At 35.2% G+C, this 22,902-nt stretch overlaps 1 protein-coding gene across 5 annotated transcripts in view; it reads right to left on the bottom strand.

Annotated features, from left to right (window-relative positions):
• Nucleotides 1-22,523, bottom strand: part of LOC136176582 (disintegrin and metalloproteinase domain-containing protein 32-like) — a 151,563-nt gene extending 129,040 nt beyond the window's left edge. For 3 of the 5 annotated variants that reach the window (XM_065946973.1, XM_065946974.1, XM_065946975.1), the window contains exons 1-6: nucleotides 21,079-21,424; nucleotides 20,269-20,348; nucleotides 13,170-13,231; nucleotides 8,739-8,814; nucleotides 5,376-5,452; nucleotides 3,877-4,054 (exon numbers count right to left, since the gene is read on the bottom strand). In XM_065946973.1, coding sequence (XP_065803045.1) covers nucleotides 3,877-4,054; nucleotides 5,376-5,452; nucleotides 8,739-8,814; nucleotides 13,170-13,231; nucleotides 20,269-20,348; nucleotides 21,079-21,244 — 639 coding nt within the window. In that variant the 5' untranslated portion in view covers nucleotides 21,245-21,424. Of the gene's footprint in view, nucleotides 1-3,876; nucleotides 4,055-5,375; nucleotides 5,453-8,738; nucleotides 8,815-13,169; nucleotides 13,232-18,869; nucleotides 18,901-20,268; nucleotides 20,434-21,078; nucleotides 21,425-22,429 lie in introns of those variants that run through there. The other 2 variants (XM_065946976.1, XM_065946977.1) reach the window with 2 other exon arrangements.
• Nucleotides 22,524-22,902: the final 379 nt, after the last annotated feature.

The raw sequence follows: 22,902 nt of genomic DNA, 5'->3' as shown, positions 1-22,902 counted from the left end.
TACCTGAGAAGTCAAAAGACCTGTATTCCAAAAATTTTAAGATGCTAATGAAAGAAATTGAAGACAGAACACAGATGGAAAGATATACCATGTTGTTACACTGGGAGAATCAATATTGTCAAAATGAATATATTGCCTGAGGCAATCTACAGATTCAGTACAATCCCTATGAAATAACCAAAGGCATTTTACACAGAATTACAAGAAAAAAATTTTAATCCATATGGAAACACAAAAGATCCCGAGTAGACAAAACAATCTTGAGAAAGAAAAACAAAGCTGGAGGAAATCACAGTGTCCTCAGATTATACTACAAAGTTACATAATAAAAACAGTATGATACTGGTACAAAAACAGACACACAGATTAATGGAACAGAATAGAAACCTCCCCCCCAAAAAGAAAACCCAGAAATAAACCCATGCACTTACGGTCAATTAATCTGGGACAATGGAAGCAAGAATACAAGACAGAGAAAAGACAGTCTCTTCAATAAGCAGTGCCAGGAAAACTGGACAGCTGCATGTAAAACAATGAAATTAGAACATTCTCTAACAACACATACAAAAATAAACTTACAGTGGATTAAAGACCTAAATGTAAGACTGGGTACTGTAACACTCCTAGAGCAAAACACAGGAATAACACTCTTTGACACAAATCAAAGCAACATCTTTTTGTGGCCATTTATTAGAGTAATGGAAATAAAAACAAAAATATACAATTGGGACCTAATCAAACTTCTAAGATTATAAACTTTTGCATGGCAAAGGAAACAATAAACAAAACAAAAAGACAACCTATGAAATGGGAAAAATATTTGTAAACAATGAAACCAACAAGGGATTAATTTCTAAAATGTACTAATAGCTCATAGAGAGCAATAGTAACAAAAACAACTCAATCAAAAAATGGGAAGAAGACCTAAATAGGCCTTTCTCCAACGAAAGGCCACATAAAGATCACCAATAGGCACATGAAAAGATGATCAACATCCTAATTGAAATGCAAATCAAAACTGAAAAGAGGTACAACCTCACACTGGTCAGAATGGCCATCATTAAAAAGTCTACAAATAACAAATTCTGAAGCAGGTATGGAGAAAAGAGAACCCTCTTACACTGTTGCCCGGAATGTAAACTGATACAGCCACTATGGAGAACAAACAGTATGGAGATTCCTTTAAAAAGTAAAAACAGAGTTACCATATGATCCAGCAAATTCCACTCCTCAGCATATATCCACAAAAGAAAAAACTCTAATAATTCAAAAAGATATATGCACCCCAGTGTTCACTGCAGCACTATTTACAATAGCCAAGACATGGAAGCAACCTAAATATCCATAAACAGATGAATGGATAAAGAAGATGTGTTATATGTATATAAAGCAATATTAGTCATCCTAAAAAAAAGAATGAAATAATGTCATTTGCAACAACATGGATGGATGTAGGGATTATCATGTTAAGTAAAGTAAGTCAGAGAAAGACAAATATCACATGATATCATTTATATGTGGATCTAAAAAAAGTGATGAACTTATTTACAAAACAAACATTCACAGACATAGAAAACAAATTTATGGTTAACAAAGGGGAATGAAGGGGTCGGATAAATTAGGAGTTTAGGATCAATATATACTCATTACTATACATAAAATAAACAGACTGCAAGGTCCTTGCTGTAGAACAGGGAAGTATATTCAATTCTTCTAATAACCTATAATGGAGAAGAATCTGAAAAGGAATGTATACATACATATATATATATATAACTGAATCACTTTGCTGTACCCTTGAATCTATTTCAACATTGTAAATGAACTATACTCCAATAAGAATTTTAAAAACTGAAAAAACTACCACTATCCAGCAATTCCACTTCTGGGTCTTTATCCCTAGGAAACAAAAATCACCATCTTGAAGAGATAATCTGCACCCCCATGTTCAGTGCAGTATTATTTAGAATAGCCAATAGTCAGTGAAAATAACCTAAATGTCCATCAATGGATGAATGGATAAAGAAAGCTGGTGCATGCATACATACACACATAAACACACACACACACAGAGGAATGCTACTGGCCATTAAAAAGAAGGAAACCTTGCCATTGCACCAACGTGGTTGGAGCTCAAGAGCGTGTTGCTAAAGGAAACGTCAGACAAAGAGAGACAAATACCATCTGATCTCTCTTATATGTGGGGTCTTAGGGAAGGAAACAAATACAGAATACCAGACTCACAGGTACAGAAAAAAGGTTGGTGGCTGCCAGAGGTGGGTACGGTCAAGTGGGATAAATGGGTGAAGGTGATCAAAAAGTACAAACTTCCATTACAAGATAAATAAGTTCTGGAAATAGAATATACATCATGGTGATTATAATCAACAATACTTCAATGTATATTTGAAAGTTTCTAAGAGAATTAATTTTAAAACGTCTCACCACAAGAAAAAAAATTGTACACTATGTGCTGTGATGGTGTTAACTATTTATTGTGGTGATCATTTCACAATATATTTATCAAATTATTATGCTATATACCTTATACCAATACAATGCCAATTATATCTCAATAAAACTGGAAGAAAAATTTTAAGTAAAAATAGCTTTTAAAATAGAGCAACATGTTCTAGATTATTTAAAAAGCACAACCAAAGACAGAATGTCCCACTATACAAAAATACAGTAAAAAAGTCTCTGACAGAATTTGGCCAGAACACCAACAATGTCCACCATACTGGTTAATCTAAGCCATTATAAATTACTCTCCTAAATTCTTAGAAGGAAAACAAAATTGTTCATATTTAGTAAATAAAATTTCATTTTAAAATATATATGTGTGTGTGATAGCATTGAGCACCTTGGCACTCCATGTACATTTCATGGTACATTTCAGACCTGTACTATTTTGGATATAGTATTAGAAGCTATAACAGAGACACAAGATAATAATGGATTAAACAAGTTGGAGTTTATTTCTCTCTTCTCTGAAGAGGCATGGTGATTTAGTCTTATAAATTCCTCAGGAGCAAGGCTCATTCTACCTTACTGCTCCGCTATGTACACTATCACTGTGGACTATGTACACTATCACCTTGTGGACTATGATGTACCAATATGTTCACACTGCAGCCAGCAAGAAAGGGCAAAAGAGAAGAGAATAAGCGTTCTTCCTTTAGAACTCTACCTAGACGTGACACGTTACATCTGTCACATGTCAGTATCTATAGCTTTGTCACAAAATTCTACCTAGGTGCAAGAGAGGTTGGGAAACGTAGTCTTAATTTTTACATGTTTGGCTAAATTCTGATGAGTTTGGTCTATTTTAAAAAAAACTGACAGAAGCCAAGGAGAACATGTATTGTGAACACTGCCATATACTTCTTGTATAAACTATGCCTATTAATGCCACTTTTCCTTGGCAAAAACATTTTCTCTTTCATAATTACTTTTGTGAAGACCAAAACATGCAGCTATACAGGTGAACAATTTACATTGGCCATACATGGCAATTCAACTTATGAAATTTTAATTATACCTATAATTTAATTAATGCTGATTTCTTGGTTACAAATGCAGACTTCATAAATATTTGATTAATTGATAATTTCCAGGAATATAGAGATAAAAGTAGGAAGTAAGTTTTTAACATTTATGTTGAATATGCACTAATATGCACAGTTTATAAAAAGTAAATGATTGTTGCAAAGAGAAAAAGGTAATGTATGGTTCAAAGGAAATTGTTGAGGCTAAGAAAAGGTGAGAATGTTAAAGAAAAGTAGCTACAGCTTTCTAACGGGCTAATAAATTTCTTTTAAAAATAAATAGAAACAATAACTGCCTTGAAAGAGTAATGAAACATACACAACTCACTTTTTCACTTATAAAAATGTTATAGTCCATTGGGTTTTGATCTGTGTCTTGGTTATTTTCAGGAAGAACTGCAAATTCATTCTTTTCACTCCCTAATTTGTAAAGAAGATGCTGAAATTCAACTGCAGATTCCAGAGGCTCAATTCCATAAGAAACATTTTCAAACTGCAATATTCCTCTGTAAAATTAAGGACAAAAATTTACTGCTTTTAATTCTACTTTATAATTCTAATTTTAACTAATTCTATAATTAATTCTATATTATAAAACTCTGACAGAATTCCAAAAAGAGGAGGAGGAAGGAAAGAGGGGAAGGAGAAAAGGAAAAGAGAAGATACGAATGTTTTTGGGCTCTGTATTTTGTCCCACACTTTTTGTATTTCGGAGATGACTCTGAAGAGACCAAAAATAAAAATTTTCCCAATTCCAAAAACTAACTACTCATCTAATTTTTTTTATAGTTATAAACACAGTTGAAATTATTAAATCAGAAATTACATAATCAGTTGCTTAGGTATGCAGCACTACTGTGTATACAGCATTACTCTCATCAAGTCATTCCCCTGTCCTCCAAGTCAGTGACTTAATGAAAGCAATAGCATATAGAAATCTGTAAAAATTTTGATCTGGTTTGCACTATAATGATCACATTGCTTGTATAACAAAGGGATGCATAATGAGCAATTTTATCCATAAAAATAAAATTTAGCAGTAATTATAAGGCATTTATGAATTTTATGTACATAATCTGAATAAGAAATTTAGGGTAATAAAGAGTAAACAACTTTTCTAAGTATTCTTCCCTAAATATAGGTAACAGTTCTAGTGACTATTCTCTAAAAACCAAATTTCAGAATTCCATGTAAAAAGCACCAAGTAAAATTCGTTTGTGAAAACAAGGATCCTACACTACAAAAATGAAGATGAAGAATGTCCTGACAGAATGGAAAGCCCTCCCAGCACTAAGAAGGAAACTTTATAATTCTTAGAGAGTTTAAGACAGTGATATTACTAGAAAAAATGACTAAATACTATAATAATTATTATCTGTTTATATAGAAGTGCTTCCTCTCTCTGAAGATGATTTCCCGCGTGAAAAGGGCATGCTTCGTTTATATCTCCAAACACTAGGCTAGTAACTGGTACAAAAATATTTGCTGAAAAAAAAGCTACCCAGAATTTAGCTCCTCCAATTTGTTGTAGTCAAACATGTTCATCTCTCATTTCCACAATAAAGAAAAAGAGCAAGGACACCAGGAAATCTAAACTTTCAAGGAAGTTAGACAAGTCTCTGGTCTGTCCGGGAGTTGAGGAGAAATAAGAGAAGAAACATATTCAGAGGAATATATCATTCAGTGATATGATGGGAATATCCACATGGGAGTATTCTCCACATGGAAATCCTCCACCAGCTCCACACTTAGAATAAACTAACCAGTTCACTGCAGCCAAATATCACAACTATGGTGTTTGCATATCAAGGACAAAAAATACATAACCTCAGTCCAGAGCACGTGCTAAGTGTGACAAAAGAATTCGGATATCCTTCAATATATCCTTGGTAGTAGCATTGAGCCTATGAGGGAGAAAGCAAAGTGGTTACCTAGGAGTTGACAAAACTTTCTAATGATTTCTTAACTTTTTATACTTAAAACTTTCTGAATACTTTTCATAGGCTCTATACTGTTTATATCATTGTGAATAAAAATACATTCAGAAAAAAAGTCTCCTCAGGTTTGCCACTTTCACTATATTAATGCCTCTTTTCAGATCAATGCTTGGGATTATTATTTTACACCCTGTTTCCAAAGTTTTATATCATATTTTAGGTAAAATTATTTTCCAAAATACAAATTTAGGTCATCAATAAAAAGACAAAGATTGTGAATCTGGATTTTCTTTAAATTCTGACAGTCTGCTATAAAAAGATGTCTAAAATTTAAGGTCACAAAAAAAATTGAAGATCTAGAAAAAGATATACCACACCAACACAAACCAAAAGGGTAACTCTGAAGCAACACTAATATTGGAAATGTAGACTTTAAGGCAAGAAGCATTAGTAGAGATAAAGAGGGACGTTTCTTAATGATAAGAGTTTCAATTCGCCAGGAAGATATAAATATTCCAAATTTGCATTCACTTAATAACATAGCTCCAAAATGTAAAAAGTCAAAAATGAAATAATAATAAAAATAAATTCATAATCATACTAAAGATTTTTAAGCAGACATTTCTTTCAGTAACAGGTAAGTCTAGCATTCAAATCTATAGAGGACTTGAATAGAATGTTAACCTCATAGAGATAGAATACTACACTTTAAACCTATATGTAATACATTTTTCTTTCACAGAGTTCTTTTTTAACTACTTTTTATTGAAGCATATAGTTAATTTACAATGTAGTAGCTTCAGGTGTACAACAAAGCGATTCAGTTATACATACATACATATAAATGTCTCCTTTTCAGAGCCTTTTCCATTACAAGTTATTACATGACATTGAATATACTGTGCCATACAGTAGATCCTTGTCATTTATCTATTTGATAAACAATCACATGTATATATTAATCCCTAAGTCCTAATTTATCTCCCCCTCCATCATCCTTTCTGGTAATCACAAGTTTTATTTTTCTATGTCTGTAAGTCTATTTCCATTTTGTAAATAATTTCACTTATATCATTTTTTATATTCCACATGTAAGTGATATCACATGATATTTGCTTTTCTTCATCTTTTTTCACTTAACATATAAATCCCCAGGTCCATCTTTGTTGCTGCAAATGGCATTACATCATTCTTTTTTATGGCTGAGTAACATCACACTTTCTTTTTAAAAAACACATAACATTTACAGAAATGAAACCATATTCTGGGCCATGAAACACAACAATAAACTTTAAAGGACTGAAATCACACCAAATTCAGTCTCTAATCACAGTGTAATTAACATGGAGACACAGCAAACATCATTACAAACAAAAAAGGAAGATTATATAATTTCTACAATTTCATGATGCTATATATTTTGGTATAAATCAATGTAATTTTTCTTATTAATGCACTCTTTTATGTTAGAAGGCGAGCAAGAAGGAGCAATATAAGGAAATTAATGGTCCTTTCCAATTAGAAGTAATATATATCAATAATACTCAACAAATTTTTATTATATGCTATGTGATAGGCATTTTTCTAGGCACTAGGTAGGCATCATTGAATAAAACAGACCAAAAGCTCTGGTCAAATGAAGATTATATTGCAGAGGAAACAATAAATAAAGTATGTGATACATCATATATTGATAACCACTATGGAGAAAAACAAAAGAGGAGAAGTAAAAGAGTATGAAGATTAAAAGTGCAATTTAAAATAGGGATTGGACTCCCCTGGTGGTCCAATAGTAAAGAAATCTGCCTGCCAATGCAGGACACACGGGTTTGATCCCTGGTCCACATGATTCCAGCAAGATTCCACGTGCTGCAGGGCAACTAGGTCCATATGCCACAACTACTGAAGCACCTGCACCCTAGAGCCCATGCTCAGCAACAAGAAAAACCACCACAATGAGAAGCCCACCCACTGCAATTAGAGAGCAGCCCCCACTAGCCGCAAATAGAGAAAGCCCACTTGCAGCAATGAAGACCCACCACGGCCAAAAATTAAAAAAAAAAAAAAAACTTTTTTAAAATCTTAAATCTGGACTAGTCAAGGACTAATTGGATGGCTTTGAGCAAAGAAGTGAAGAAAATGAGGCAAAGAAACATTATATCTTGGGAAAGAGCAGACATCTGGATCAGAGGAGAGAGAGAAAAGTTCTTGAAAGGAGAACATGTCTTTTATGTTTAAAGAACAGCAAGGAAGCCAATGCAACTTGAAGAGAATTACCAACGTAAACAGTAACAGGAAATGAGGTCACAGAGGTAAAGAGGATCAGACTGTGTAAAGCCTGCTGCTGTTGCTGCTGCTAAGTCACTTCAGTCGTGTCTGACTCTGTGTGACCCCACAGACAGCAGCCCGCCAGGCTCCCCCGTCCCTGGGATTTTCCAGGCAAGAGTACTGGAGTGGGGTGCCACTGCCTTCTCCGGTGTAAAGCCTGCAGGATACTAAAATGATTTTCACCATTTCACCCTATTTAAGGTTTTTTATTTATTTTTATTTATTTTTATTTTTGGCTGTGCTGGGTCTTTGTTGCTGCATGTGGGCTTTCTCTTGTTGGTTTTCACTTTGTGAACAGTAACTCATCCCATGAAGGCTTCTGAGTAGAGAAGCAACAAGATCTGACCAGGTTGGTCTTTTTTCTTTTTTGATCTGACCAGGTTTTATTAATAGGATTCATCTGGTTGTCACATTGAGACCTGACCCAGGGAATGAGCAAAGTGTGGAAGCAGGGAGATTATTCAGGAAGTTATCACAATAACCCAAACTAGATATGATGTTTATTTGAAAAACAGTGGTATCAGCAGACAGAGTCAGAGGAAGAAGGTGGGTTCTAAGTACATAATTTGAAAGGTAGAATCAATAGGATTCATCGACAGATGAGACAGGAGTAAAACAAAAGAAAAAGATTTCAATCTACAATTTTGGGTTCAATAATATTTGTGCTTGTTTTTACTAGTATTTCATTTCTATTCACTTATTCAACAAAATATAAACTAATTAAATTTTGCTGCAGAGTAGAATATACTAAGTCAATCTAGTTCGTCTTTATCAAGACTTCAAGAAACCCTAACAATGGGTGAAATGAGCCATACATAGGTCACTTTACATATATCCTCTGTGAATAAGGTCTTCTATATTAGGAAAGTATCCATTATAAAAAAAGGTTATAAAAAATCTTTAAAACATATAATTTAAATCTTACCTGAATATTTGAAGAATGAGAATTCATAGATCCTTGATTATACATATAAACCATGAAATTATTTGCTAAAAAAAATCTGGATATAAAAAAGAGTGAGAGAATTTTAAGTTATTCTTTTTGAAAAAATATAAAGCAGCAATCAGCAAACTTAGCACCCTCAAAGCCAAATCTGACCTATCTCTGTGTTTGTACATAAAATTTATTTGCATATAGCTATACCCATTCACTTACATATGGTTCATGGTAGCTTTCATGATACACCAGCAAAGATGAGTCATTTTGACAGAGCTATTATGCTCTTCAAAACCCTAAAATATTTACTATCTGGGTCTTTAGAGAAAAAGACTGCCAATTCCTGACAAAGGTAATATTTTCTTTTGAACTGTGTGTAATTTTTGTTCAAAGTAATATGCATTAACTCAAAACAATATTTCCCATCTTATTATACTCCTTTAAAAAATAAGGAAAACAAACTATAAGACAAAAGAAAAGCATTTTAAAGTTTACAAAGATACGAAATGGGTGTAGGATTATAAGAGTTTTTTATTCTTTCATTCTTTCTCAATTTTACTATCATGAATATATATTACTATAATGAAGTGGAAGAGCATCCTGTAACAGTCACAGTTCAGCCTTCTCTGGTATCACTCATTGTCCGCACTATGCTATTTTACTTATGGTTCCTCTCCTGGTGCTCACTTCTCAATCCAATGTAATGTAACTAGACCACCCAGAGTAGCTTCTGCTGAGAATCCTCCATTAAAACGGATGCCATATAATGACCCCCTCATTGGCAAATCCAAAAAGAAAAAGCAGTTTGAGTCAAATAAAACTATCTGATGCACTTCACACTACTGACTATACTCTCCTTCTTTAAACCATCTGCTCTTCAACTTCAATCATACCATTTACCCCTGATTTTTCCTCATATCACCTTGTCTACTTGTGAAGTCCCTTCACCTGGATCCTTATTTCTTCACTTAAATGTTTCCCTGGCATTCATTTTCTGGTTGTTTTTCCCTCTCATCATTAATGTTTACCCCCACCTCCTTATCTTGTTCATTTCCGGTGCCTCAGTTCAGTTCACTGGCTCAGTCGCGTCCGACTCTTCGAGACCCCATGAACCGCTGCACGCCGCCAGACCTCCCTGTCCATCACCAACTCCCGGAGTCCGCCCAAACCCATGTTCATCGAGTCGATGATGTCATCCAGCCGTCTCATCCTGCATCATCCCCTTCTCCTCCTGCAGTCAATCTTTCCCAGCATCAGGGTCTTTTCCAAAGAGTCAGCTCTTCACATCAGGTGGCCAAAGTACTGGAGTTTCAGGTTCAACTCAGGTCTTCCAATGAACACCCAGGACGGATCTCCTTTAGGAGGGATGGGTTGGATCTCCTTGCAGTCCAAGGAACTCTCAAGAGTCTTCTCCAACACCACACTTCAAAAGCATCAATTCTTCAGCACTCAGCCTTCTTTATAGTCCAACTCTCACATCCATACATGACCGCTGGAAAAACCATAGCCTTGACTAGACGGACCTTTGTTGACAAACTAATGTCTCTGCTTTTTAATATGCTGCCTAGGTTGGTCGTAACTTTTCTCCCAAGGAGTAGGCATCTTATAATTTCATGGCTGCAATCACCATCTGCAGTGATTTTGGAGCCAAGAAAAATATAGTCAGCCACTGTTTCCACTGTTTCCCCATTTATTTGCCATGAAGTGATGGGACCGGATGCCATGATCTTAGTTTTCTGAATGTTGAGCTTTAAGCCAACTTTTTCACTCTCCTCTTTCACTTTCATCAAGAAGCTCTTTAGTTCTACTTCACTTTCTGCCATAAGGGTGGTATCATCTGCATATCTGAGGTTATTGATATTTCTCCCAGCAATCTTAATTCCAGCTTGTGCTTCCTCCAGTCCAGCATTTCTCATGATGTACTCTGCATATAAGTTAAATAAGTAGGGTGACAATATATAGCCTTGACGTACTCCTTTTCCTATTTGGAACAAGTCTGTTGTTCCATGTCCAGTTCTAACTAATATATATATTAAAAAAAAAAAAAAAGATGGCTCTGAAACCTACACTTCTCTCCCGTGACCTAAAATAAATATAACTGGCTATTCAAGGTCTTCTGAGATTTCATACAAATTTTATGATTATCTGTTCTAGTTCCTGAAAAATGCTTGAGTATTTTGATAGAATTGGACTGAAACAGTAGACTGCCTTGGTTAGTAGAATGGACTTTTAACAATATTAATTCTTCCAGTGTGTAAACATGGTGTACATTTCCATTTATTTGCATTCTCTTCCATTTCTTTATCAATGTCTTAGAGTTTTCAGAGTATAGGTCTTCACCTCCCTTCATTAAATTTATTCCCAGGTATTTTTTTCTTTGCGATACAATTGTAAATGGGATTTTTTTAAATTTATTTTTCTGATATTTCATTATTAGTGCATAGAAATGCAATAGATCTATACATTAACTTTGTATCCTGTAATTTTACTGAATTCATTTATTAGTTCTAATAGTTTTTTGGTGGCATCTCTAGGGTTTTCTGTGGTATCATGCCATTTGCAAATAGTGACTATTATAGTTCTCCCCTTCCGATCTGGATGTATATTGTTGTTCTGTTGCTAAGTCATGTCCGACTCTTTCCATCCCCATGAACTGCAGCATTCTGGGCTTCTCTGTCATTCACTGTCTCCTGGAGTTTGCTCAAACTCATGTCCATTGACTTGGTGATGCCACTCAACCATTTCATCTTCTGTCACCACCTTCTCCTCCTGCCCTCAATCTTTTCCAGCATCAGGGTCTTTTCCAGTGAGTGGGCTTTTTACATTAGGTGGCTAAAGTACTGGAGCTTCAGCTTCAGTATCAGTCCTTCCAATGAATACTCAGGGTTGATTTCTTTCAGAAAATTATTTCTTTTTAATTGCTACAATTAGGACTTCCAATACTATGATGAACAAAAGCGGTGAGAGCAGGCATCTTTGTCTTACTTCTAGTCTTAGAGAAAAAAGCTTCTAGCTTTTCATCATTGAGCATGATGTTAGCTGCGGGTTTGTAAAAATGGCCTTTAACATATAAGTGAAGGGGATTAAGAGATATGAACTACCAGTTATAATACTATATATAGCTTGTAATCTATAAAAATATATAGTCACTACATTGTACACCTGAAACTAATAAGACATTGTAAGACAACTATACTTCAACCAATCAATCAATCAGCCTTACTGCCACTGGACATTTCTCCTGTATAGCCTCTGACACAGACCTGTCCTCTTCCTTCACCGCCCCATCAAATCTCTGCTACCACTGTGTCCAATATCTAATTTTTTTCTGCCACCTCAGTTATATCTCATAAAAAAAAACTCTTACACATTCACAATAATGCTTCTTATTATATCTCATATAACTTTTGTAATAGCTTCATAATTGTCATACCATCCTAATTATTATGCAGGCAATTTCCAAAAGTAGAGTATACACATGCTCGATCCATTTCCCAGGCTCCAACCCCTTTATTTCTTACTGTTGCTTATAGTTCGGATAATATATTCAAATGCAGTATGCATTCTCTCTTATGCACCTGAGAAGCTCTTTAAGTTGTCATTTACTATTCTTCCCTTCTCTCTAAAGGAGTAGGTTAACTCTTCTTTTACTCAATGCCATTCTTTGACATCTATAACACAATGAATCATTGTTTATATTTCTCTCTTTAAGAAACTTCCTGTCAGCCAAAATACTTCATTTTTCTTTTCTTTTCTCTCTGCCAAACATTTCTGGAAAAGGCAGAAACTCTCAGTTTCTCACAATTCAGCTCTCCTTAATACCACATAGTCTAGTTCTACACCCAAAATTTAACTGAAATCAACCTCTTGAAAGTTACAAATTGCTTCCAAGCCAGTATTTTTCAACTGGTTTTCCATCAAAGAATTAAACCCTATATAAAGTTATTTAAATTATTTTCACAGTATTCTTAAGGACAGTATGTAGCTGTTACTTTTTTCCATAAACTATTCACCAGCTCCCACAGTACTGTATGATCTAATTTCTTATACTAAATCCCTTATTTCATATTCTTGGTGGTGAGCCTGCCTCCCTGATCAAACCCTAACTGATACAGTTACAGACTTACTTCTTTCTTATTACATCCTGCCCTGATTATATAGATCCTGCTTGCTCTCCTAACTTAAGATCATACAGATTAATCTTCAGAAGAATTCTTATTCTTCCTGTTCCTAGCCTCCCTATTCACTAAAGACTACTTGAGGCATTAGGACCAAAAACTTAATTCACAGGAAGCATTTGTTCATCTAAGACAACTAAACATTTTAATAACTACATTACTTTTAATATTCTATTTTTATCATAAGCAAATGAATTCATATAAGTAAAATTAAGTTTAAAAATAAAAAATAAAAAGTTACCTTTGCTTAAGGTGCACAGTATATGGTTTCTCATCTATTGAAATACTATAGGATACCTGTTCCTAGAGAATCCAGAACAACTGAGAGTAAAGACAAATGTAACAGAAGAGGTAAAACAACAATTTTATATTGACTAATCCTTCCAAATAATGCTTTAAAAGTCTCAGACTATGTGTGATTTGAAATTTGCAATAATATATCAAAATTTTTAACATTTATTACATAATCTATTTTTACTATTTCCACAAAATTAGTCCAATATAAGGAGTCATAAAGCACTAGAAACCTATATGTAACTGAATTTTAAACTCTTTTAAAAGAAGAGACTATGTGCCATGTCATAACATCTATTCAATTGCATCACTGGGATATTAAGGTACTCCACTTCAGTGAAGTTTAAAATTAACTTACTCCACTAAGCACAAACGTCATTTATTTTAACCATTTTCCTGAAATGTATGCCCTATTTCCTATTTTTTAAGCAGATTTTTAAACATTTGGCATAGATTTTTACTCCAACTCTACTAGTCTCAAGTTAAAACATGGCAGTGAGTTGCAATATCAGTTTGTCAGTGAATCTAAGAGATGAGACTCTTTCAAAAAGAGAACATGTGAAAAGCAAGAGTTAGAATATCATTAAAAAGGAAACAGTAAAAACTAAAAAGACATAAATACCAAAACATAGGATCAGTGAAAATAAGAAATAACCAGAAGACAATACAAATTTTTAAAAAATAATAATAATAAGGCAAGCTGTTAAAAGGCCTAGTAAATGGTTGAAAATCATTATATAAGATATTAATTTTAGGGGAAACTGAATGAACTTATTTGGGAATTCAAGGTAAAATCTTTGCAATTTTTGAAACTCTAAAATCATGCCAAAATTTTTAAAGTTTTTTTTTTTTTAAGTAAGACCAAAAGGAAGAAAAACAAGTATATGTCAGATAAAAGGCAGAAATACCAAACATAAGATCCTGACACTGAAGCAGCAACATGTCCTGGCTTTAAAATCTTGGACCTGGAGGAATCAACCTGCCTGACTTCAGGCTCTACTAGAAAGCCACAGTCATCAAGACAGTATGGTACTGGCACAAAGACAGAAATACAGATCAATGGAACAAAATAGAAAGCCCAAAGATAAATTCACACACCTGTGAACACCTTATCTTTGACAAAGGAGGCAAGAATATACAATGGAAAAAAGACAATCTCTTTAACTAGTGGTGCTGGGAAAACTGGCCAACCACTTGTAAAAGGATGAAACTAGAACACTTTCTAACACCATACACAAAATTAAACTCAAAATGGATTACAGATCTAAACGTAAGACCAGAAACTATAAAACTCCTAGAGGAAAACACAGGCAAAACACTTTATGACATAAATCACAGCAGGATCCTCTATGACCCACCTCCCAGAGTAATGGAAATAAAAACAAAAATAAACAAATGGGACCTAACTAAACTTAAAAGCTTTTGCACAACAAAGGAAACTATAAGCAAGGTGAGAAGACAGCCTTCAGAATAGGAGAAAATAAAAGCAAATGAAGCAACTGACAAAAATTAATCTCAAAAATATACAAGCAAATCCTGCAGCTCAATTCCAGAAAAACAAATGACCCAATCAAAAAATGGGTCAAAGAACTAAACAGACATTTCTCCAAAGAAGACATAGAAATGGCTAACAAACACATCAAAAGATGCCCAACATCGCTCATTATCAAAGAAATGCAAATCAAAACCACAATGAGGTACCATCTAACGCCAGTCAGAATGGCTGCTATCCAAAAATCTACAAGCAATAAATGCTGGAGAGGGTGTGGAGAAAAGGGAACCCTCTTACACTGTTGGTGGGAATGCAAACTAGTACAGCCACTATGGAGGACAGTGTGGAGATTCCTTAAAAAACTGGAAATAGAACTGCCATATGACCCAGCAACCCCACTTCTGGGCATACACACTGAGGAAACGAGAACTGAAAGAGACACGTGTACCCCAATGTTCATCACAGCACTGTTTACAATAGCCAGGACATGGAAGCAACCTAGATGCCCATCAGCAGACGAATGGATAAGAAAGCTGTGGTACATATACACAATGGAATATTACTCAGTCATTAAAAAGAATACATTTGAACCAGTTCTAATGAGGTAGATGAAACTGGAGCCTATTATACAGAGGGAAGTAAGTCAGAACAAAAAACACCAATACAGTATACTAACGCATATATATGGACTTTAGAAAGATGATAATGATAACCTGATACAAGACAGCAAAAGAGACAGATGCATACAGCAGTGTTTTGGACTCTGGGAGAAGGCGATGGTGGGATGATTTGAGAGAACAGCATTGAAACATGTATATTATCATATGTGAAACAGATCGCCAGTTCAGGTTCAATGCATGAGACAAGGTGCTAAGGGCTGGTGCACTGGGATGACCCTGAGGGATGGGATGGGGAGGGAGGTGGGAGGGGGGATTCAGGATGGAAAACACATATACACCATGTCAATGTGTGGAAAAACCCACTACAATATTTTAAAGTAATTCAGTTCAGTTCAGTCGCTCAGTCATGTCCGCCTCTTTGTGACCCCATGGATCACAGCACGCCAGGCCTCCCTGTCCATCACCAACTCCCGGAGTTTACTCAAAATCGTGTCCATTGAGTTGGTGATGCCATGCAGCCATCTCATCCTCTGTCATCCCTTTCTCCTCCTGCGCCCAATCCCTCCCAGCATCAGGGTTTTTTCCAATGAGTCAACTCTTCGCATGAGGTGGCCAAAGTATTGGAGTTTCAGCTTCAACATCAGTCCTTCCAATGAACATCCAGGACTGATCTCCTTTAGGATAGACTGGTTGGATCTCCTTGCAGTCCAAGGGACTCTCAAGAGTCTTCTTCAGCAGCACAGTTCAAAAGCATCAATGCTTCAGTGCTCAGCCTTCTTTATAGTCCAACTCTCACATCCATACATGACCGCTGGAAAAACCATAGCCTTGACTAGACGGACCTTTGTTGACAAAGTAATGTCTCTGCTTTTTAATATGCTGTCTAGGTTGGCCATAACTTTTCTCCCAAGGAGTAGGCATCTTATAATTTCAGGGCTGCAATCACCATCTGCAGTGATTCTGGAGCCAAGAAAAATATAGTCAGTCACTGTTTCCACTGTTTCCCCATTTATTTGCCATGAAGTGATGGGACCAGATGCCATGATCTTAGTTTTCTAAATGTTGAGCTTTAAACCAACTTTTTCACTCTCCTCTTTCACTTTCATCAAGAGGCTCTTTAGTTCTTCACTTTCTGCCATAAGGGTGGTGTCATCTGCATATCTGAGGTTATTGATACTTCTCCCAGCAATCTTAATTCCAGTTTGTGCTTCCTCCAGTCCAGCGTTTCTCATGATGTACTCTGTATATAAGTTAAATAAGTAGGGTGACAGTATATAGCCTTGATGTACTCCTTTTCCTATTTGGAACCAATCTGTTCTTCCATGTCCAGTTCTAACTTTTGCTTCCTGACCTGCACACAGGTTTCTCAAGAGGCAGGTCAGGTGGTCTGGTATTCCCATCTCCTTCAGAATTTTCCACAGTTTATTGTGATCCACACAGTCAAAGGCTTTGGCGAAGTCAATAAAGCAGAAATAGATGTTTTTCTGGAACTCTCTTGCTTTTTTGATGATCCAACAGATGTTGGCAATTTGATCTCTGGTTCCTTTGCCTTTTCTAAAACCAGCTTGCACATCTGGAAGTTCATGGTTCACGTACCACAGAAGCCTGGCTTGGAGAATTTCAAGCATTACTTTATTAGCGTGTGAGAGTGCAATTGTGTGGTTGTTTGAGCATTCTTTGGGATTGCTTTCTTTGGGATTGGAATGAAAACTGACCTTTTCCAGTCCTGTGGCCACTGCTGAATTTTCCAAATTCGCTGGCATATTGAGTGCAACACTTTCACAGCATCATCTTTCAGGATTTGAAATAACTTAACTGCAATTCCATCACCTCTAGTAGCTTTGTTTGTAGTGATGCTTCCTAAGGCCCACTTGACTTCACATTCCAGGATGTCTCACTCTAGGTGAGTGTGAGTGATCACACCATCGTGATTATCTGTGTTGTAAAGATCTTTTTTGTACAGTTCTTCTGTGTATTCTTGCTACCTCTTCTAAGTATCTTCTGCTTCTGTTAGGTTTCTACAATTTGTGTCCTTTATTGAGCCCATCTTTGCATGAAATGTTCCCTTGGTATCTCTAATTATCTTGAAGAGATCTCTAGTCTTTTCGATTCTATTGTTTTCCTCTATTTCCTTCTAATCTCTCCTTGGTATTCTTTGGAACTCTGCATTCAAATGGGTATATCTTTCCTTTTCTCCTTTGCTTAACAAAAATAAGCTATCATGTCACTCTTGGCTATCATCAAAAAATCTACAAATAACAAACATTGGCAAGGACGTGGAGGAAAGGCAATCCTTGTTACTGCTGATGGGAAAGTAAACTGGTGCACATACTATGGAACACAATTGGAGGTCCCTCAAAAAACTAAAAATAGAACTATCATATGATCCAACAATTCCATTCCAAGGTATATACCCGGGGAAATAACAAAATATTAATTTGAAAGAATACACACACCCCAGTGTAAAGAATACACACACCCCAGTGTTCACAGCAGCAGAATTTACAATAGCCAAGGCATGGAAACAATACAAATGCCCATCAAAAGATAACTGGGTTGAGAAGATGTGGTATATCAATACAATGAGATATAACCCATCCATAAAAAAGAAATGAATTTCTGCTATTTGCAGCCATAAGGATGAACCTAGAGAATATTATGCTTATGAGATGTCTGAAAAAGACAAATACTTATGATATCACTTATATGTGAAATCTTAAAAAATACAAATGAATGTATATGCAAAACAGAAGCAGACTCACAAACAGAATCACAGACTTGTGGTCCCCAAAGGTCAAGGGAAACAGGGAGGGGCAAATCAGGGATATGGGATTAATAGATAAGATAGATAACAACAGAATAAGCTGTATAGCATAGGAAATCACAGCCATCATCTTGTAATAACCTTATAATGGAAGATAAGCTGTGAAAATACTGAATATGTATGCAATACACTTGAAACTATACAATACTGTGAAACAAGTATACTTCAATAAAGAAAATACAACTGAAACTAATACAACATTGTAAAACAATGATACTTCATTAAATATATATCAGAATGAATAAAATTTTAAAAATAATAATAATTGTATACCTACTTTGTATGGTGACAGATGGTAACAAGACTTACTATGGTAATCATTTCATAATGTATAAAAATACTGAATCCCTATAGAGTAGAGTACACCTAAAACTAATAGACTGTTATACATTAATTATAACCCAATAAACATGCTAAAAATAATAGGTTAAAATTTTAATGGGCAAATAATTTAAAAGACATTTTGCCAAAAATTATTTAGATGGCTAGTAGCTTATGAAACATCATTTTTCATTAGAACAATGCAAATATAAGCTACAATGAGATACCACTACACATCCAATAGAATAACTTTAATCAAAACAGACATCAGGTGTTAATAAGCATGTGGGAAAACTGAAATCCTCATATATTACTGATGAGAAATGTAACCTAGTAAGTCACTATGGAAAATAGTTTGTCAATTTCTTAAAATGATAGGCATAAACTTACCATATGACACAGCAAAGTCACTTTTAAAAATCTATTCAAGAGAAAGAAAACTATGTCCATACATAAATATTCATAGCAGAATGATTCAAAATAGTCAATTTCTGAAAACAATCTTGAATTAAACCAGTAAATGGATAAACAAATGTATTATAAACATTTACTAATGAGCAAAAATTAAGAAAATATTGATAAATGTTGCAAAATGGATAAGCTTAGGTGAAAGAAGCCCAACAGAAAGTCCTACAGTATGTTTCATTTTTATGAAATGTTTAGAAAATGCATAACTACAGAAACAGATTAGCAGTTGCCAAGGGCTGGGGATGAAAGCAGAGAACTACACACATGCAGGAAGGAACTTAAGGCAACAGACATGTTCTAAAACTGGATTATGGTAATGTTTACATAATTCATGTACTAATGATCATTGAGTTATACACTTACAATGGGTGAATTCTGTGGTGTCTAAATTATACCTCATTAAAACTGTTAAAAATAAAGTGTTATCAAAAGATTGGCCACTGGACTTCTCTGGGGGTCCAATGGTTAGGAATCTGCCTGCCAATGCAGGGGACTAGAGTTCGACCCCTAGTCGAGAGGATCCTACATGCCACAGAATAGCATGTTCCACAACTACTGAACCACACTCTAGAGTCCACAAGCCACAACTACTGAGCCTGAGTGCTGCAACTACTGAAGCCTCTAGAGCCTGGCCTCCACAACAAGAAAAGCCACTGCAATGAAAAGTCCATGTATCACAACAGAGTAGCCCTTGCTTGTCACAACTGGTCCACGCACAGCAACAAAGACCCAGCACACTCAAAAATAGCTAACGGACTAAATTTTTTTTAAAAAAGATCAATCACTTGTAAGCAAGGTATGCTGTCTTATATTTCTTTTTTTTAATCTCCTAAGTCTCTTAGCATATAGCTACGCACACAAGTCCAGAGAAATATCTGTTAAATAAATCAATAACTAGGATAAACTATCATCTTTCCAATAAAAATAACAGAATAATTGGTTTATACTCTCTGAAAACTGGTAAACGCAAGGGTAGAGATTAAGAAAGAAGATTATACTTAAGACAGATTCTTCTTAGCAATTTTGGAGAAAATTATTCTCTTCATCTGAATCATCTAGATACCACTCAGATAAGACTCTAATTCTTTTACGTTATATTCTCTCTTTGAACTTTTAAAATTATTTTACCATGAGGAAATGACAAATGTTAGAAAAATTAGAACATTCTGATTTATATATTTGCTTTTACCATCAAAACTTTAAATTACTTATCAGTAGTGATATTGGCTATTTATACGATAATGGAATTTATGTATTTCATTACTATGTAATAAAAATAAGAAATTTAATATAACAGCATTAATTATGGAAAATCTCTTACATTTTCTATTTCTGAATTATCACTTGTATTTGCTTGGATTTTCTCTGGAAGTATGATTTGTAGAAATGAATTTTGAAAATCTGAAGGAAAAAAAAACAGTTAATAACTGTGTCCTAAACTTGACTAAATATTTGTGCATGTTCTTTTATAAGACTTGCTTCTGCAAACATGAGTTATCACCTGTGTATTCCTATAAAAATATTGAAAACAATTTAAAAACAGGTAAGAGGAACTTTCCTGGTAGTCCAGTGGCTAAGACTCCATGCTCCCAATACAGCAGGCCCAAGTCTGAACCCTAGTCAGGGAACTAGATCCAACATGCCTCAACTAAAGACCCTGCATGCCACAACAAAATCGAAGATCTCATGTGCTGCAACTAAGACTCAGTGCAGACAAATAAATACTACAAACAGATAATATTACTACCTAAATAAAATTAACTCTATTATATAAAACAGATTATAAACATTCTAAACTAAGAGGAAAAAGAACATACAAATACAAGGCATCCAGAAAATAAGTGAAAAAGTCACAGATTTTTATGGTGAAAAAATTTACCAAAAAAAGGTGGGAAATTGGTAAAGTGTTATCCAGCTAAGAGGTCTCAACAATTTTCTAGATAAGCTAAAGATGAAAGAGTGATAGCTGTTGAGAAATTCTAGAAAAACGATAAAAAATTTCAGAAATCAGATGTGATAGATACAACAGAAAGTATTCTCTCCCATGGATATACTTAGGAACTAACTCTAGACTTAGCCAAGTAACTTACTTTGGCCAATTAGACAATAAAGAAATATAAAACAAGCAAACCTGAAAAGAGATTACGCACTGTGGCTTGCCCTCCGACTGTCTTCGAATCTGAAACTGCATGCAAACAAGCCTGAGCAAGCCTACAGGAGGGTGGGGGACTATGTGAAAGGGGCCCAAGGCACCCTAGCTGAACACATCCCAGAGAGAGACCAGTGTGTGAGACCATCCTACACCATTCAGCTGCCAACCAGTTCAGGAGCTGACAACAGCTGCAGGAAAGAGTACAAATGAAAAAAAAAAAAAAAAAAAAAACTACAAATGAGCCGCAGATTAGCTAACCTGGTCCAAACCAGAACAGCAGTCCCACTAAACCATAAAATAATGGGTTATGACAGAATATGTCATAGGTTCACGACAGAATAGCGACTGCTGAAGGTGAGGTTCAGTTTTAAATAGGGCTCACTGAGAAGATGGCGTTTGGACAAAGACCTGAAGAAGGTGAAGAGGGGAACAAATGAATATCTTGGCAGAACACTCCAGGAAGAAAAAATATCAAATATTTAAGACTCTTGGAAGGAAATGCTTGGTGTGTTTGAAAAGCCATAAGGAAGCAACTGTGGTTAGAGTAGCATGAGCAATGAGGAAAAGATTAAGAGATGAGGTCATTATAGATAATATACATGCTGTTCTTTCGAAACATCCCACCCTCACCAATAAATAAATTTAAAAAAAACAAAAGAGAGATGAGGTCAGAGAGGAGGGAGACAAGCTGTTGAGATCCTACAGGGCAAAACAGGTCAGAGTTGGGGCTTTAATTTTTATTCTTGGAGACATAAGAAACCACTGGAAGATTGTGAGCAGAGAGACATGATATGACTTAGATTTTAACTGAAGGATGATATATTAATTATCTATTGCTGCATAACAAATTATCCCCAAATTTAGCACCTTAAAACAATAAACACTTATTAATCCCTATGGTCCTTGGGTCAGGCATCTGGGCAGAGCTTAACTGAATGCCTCTGGTTCAGTGTCTCTAGCAAAACTGCAAATCAAAGTGTCAGCCAGCGCTGCAACCCTTTCAAGGCTTGACTAGCACAGGATCCACTTCAAAGCTCATGCACTTAGCTGATGGCAGGCCTTGAGTCTTTCCAGGCTGTTAATGAGAAATCTCAAAAGACCTCTCCATAAGGATACTCACAATAAGACAACTTACTTCCCCCAGAATAAGGGATCAGAAGAAGAGATTGAGTGCTCGCTTCGGCAGCACATATTCTAAAATTGGAACAGAAAAAGAGATTGAAAGTGAGCACCCAGGAAAAAGACACGGTCTTCCTGTACTCTAATCTCAAAAAAGACATCCATTGACCACATTTTATTCACTAGAAACAAATCATAAAACATAGCTTACATTTAAGAGGAGAGGATTACACAAAGGCATGAGTCCCAGGATGTGAGAAACATTGGTAATCATCTCACAGGCTGCCTAAGAAGTGCAAGAGAAGAAATATAAATTCAGAATTATCAGTTATCAACATGGTACTAAAAGCCAGACACTAAATAAAATGGAGTATGGAGGAGCCAATTCAATGAGTGTGTATTTTGGATGCTGATTCAAGCAATGTGTGGGCATTATTTCTTGGTGATTACAAACTGTAGGGAAAATTATTACACTCATGAAACAATTGAAAATTTGGACACAGACTGAAAATTGGGTGATATAAGAAACTGTCATTAATTTCTAAGCCATGATCATGATACTGTGTTTATATTTCAAACTTATATTTTTGTCATTTAGAAATATATATTTAAAATATTTAGATACAAAATTATATACTATCTATAATTTGCTTAATAGAGGAAGTGGTAGGGAACATAAAACTG

The sequence above is a fragment of the Muntiacus reevesi genome, chromosome 10 (assembly GCF_963930625.1).
Source record: "Muntiacus reevesi chromosome 10, mMunRee1.1, whole genome shotgun sequence".
NCBI classification, from domain to species: Eukaryota; Metazoa; Chordata; class Mammalia; order Artiodactyla; family Cervidae; genus Muntiacus; species Muntiacus reevesi.
Note: the sequence above shows the minus strand (reverse complement) of the source record. Positions and strands in the feature narration are given on the sequence as shown.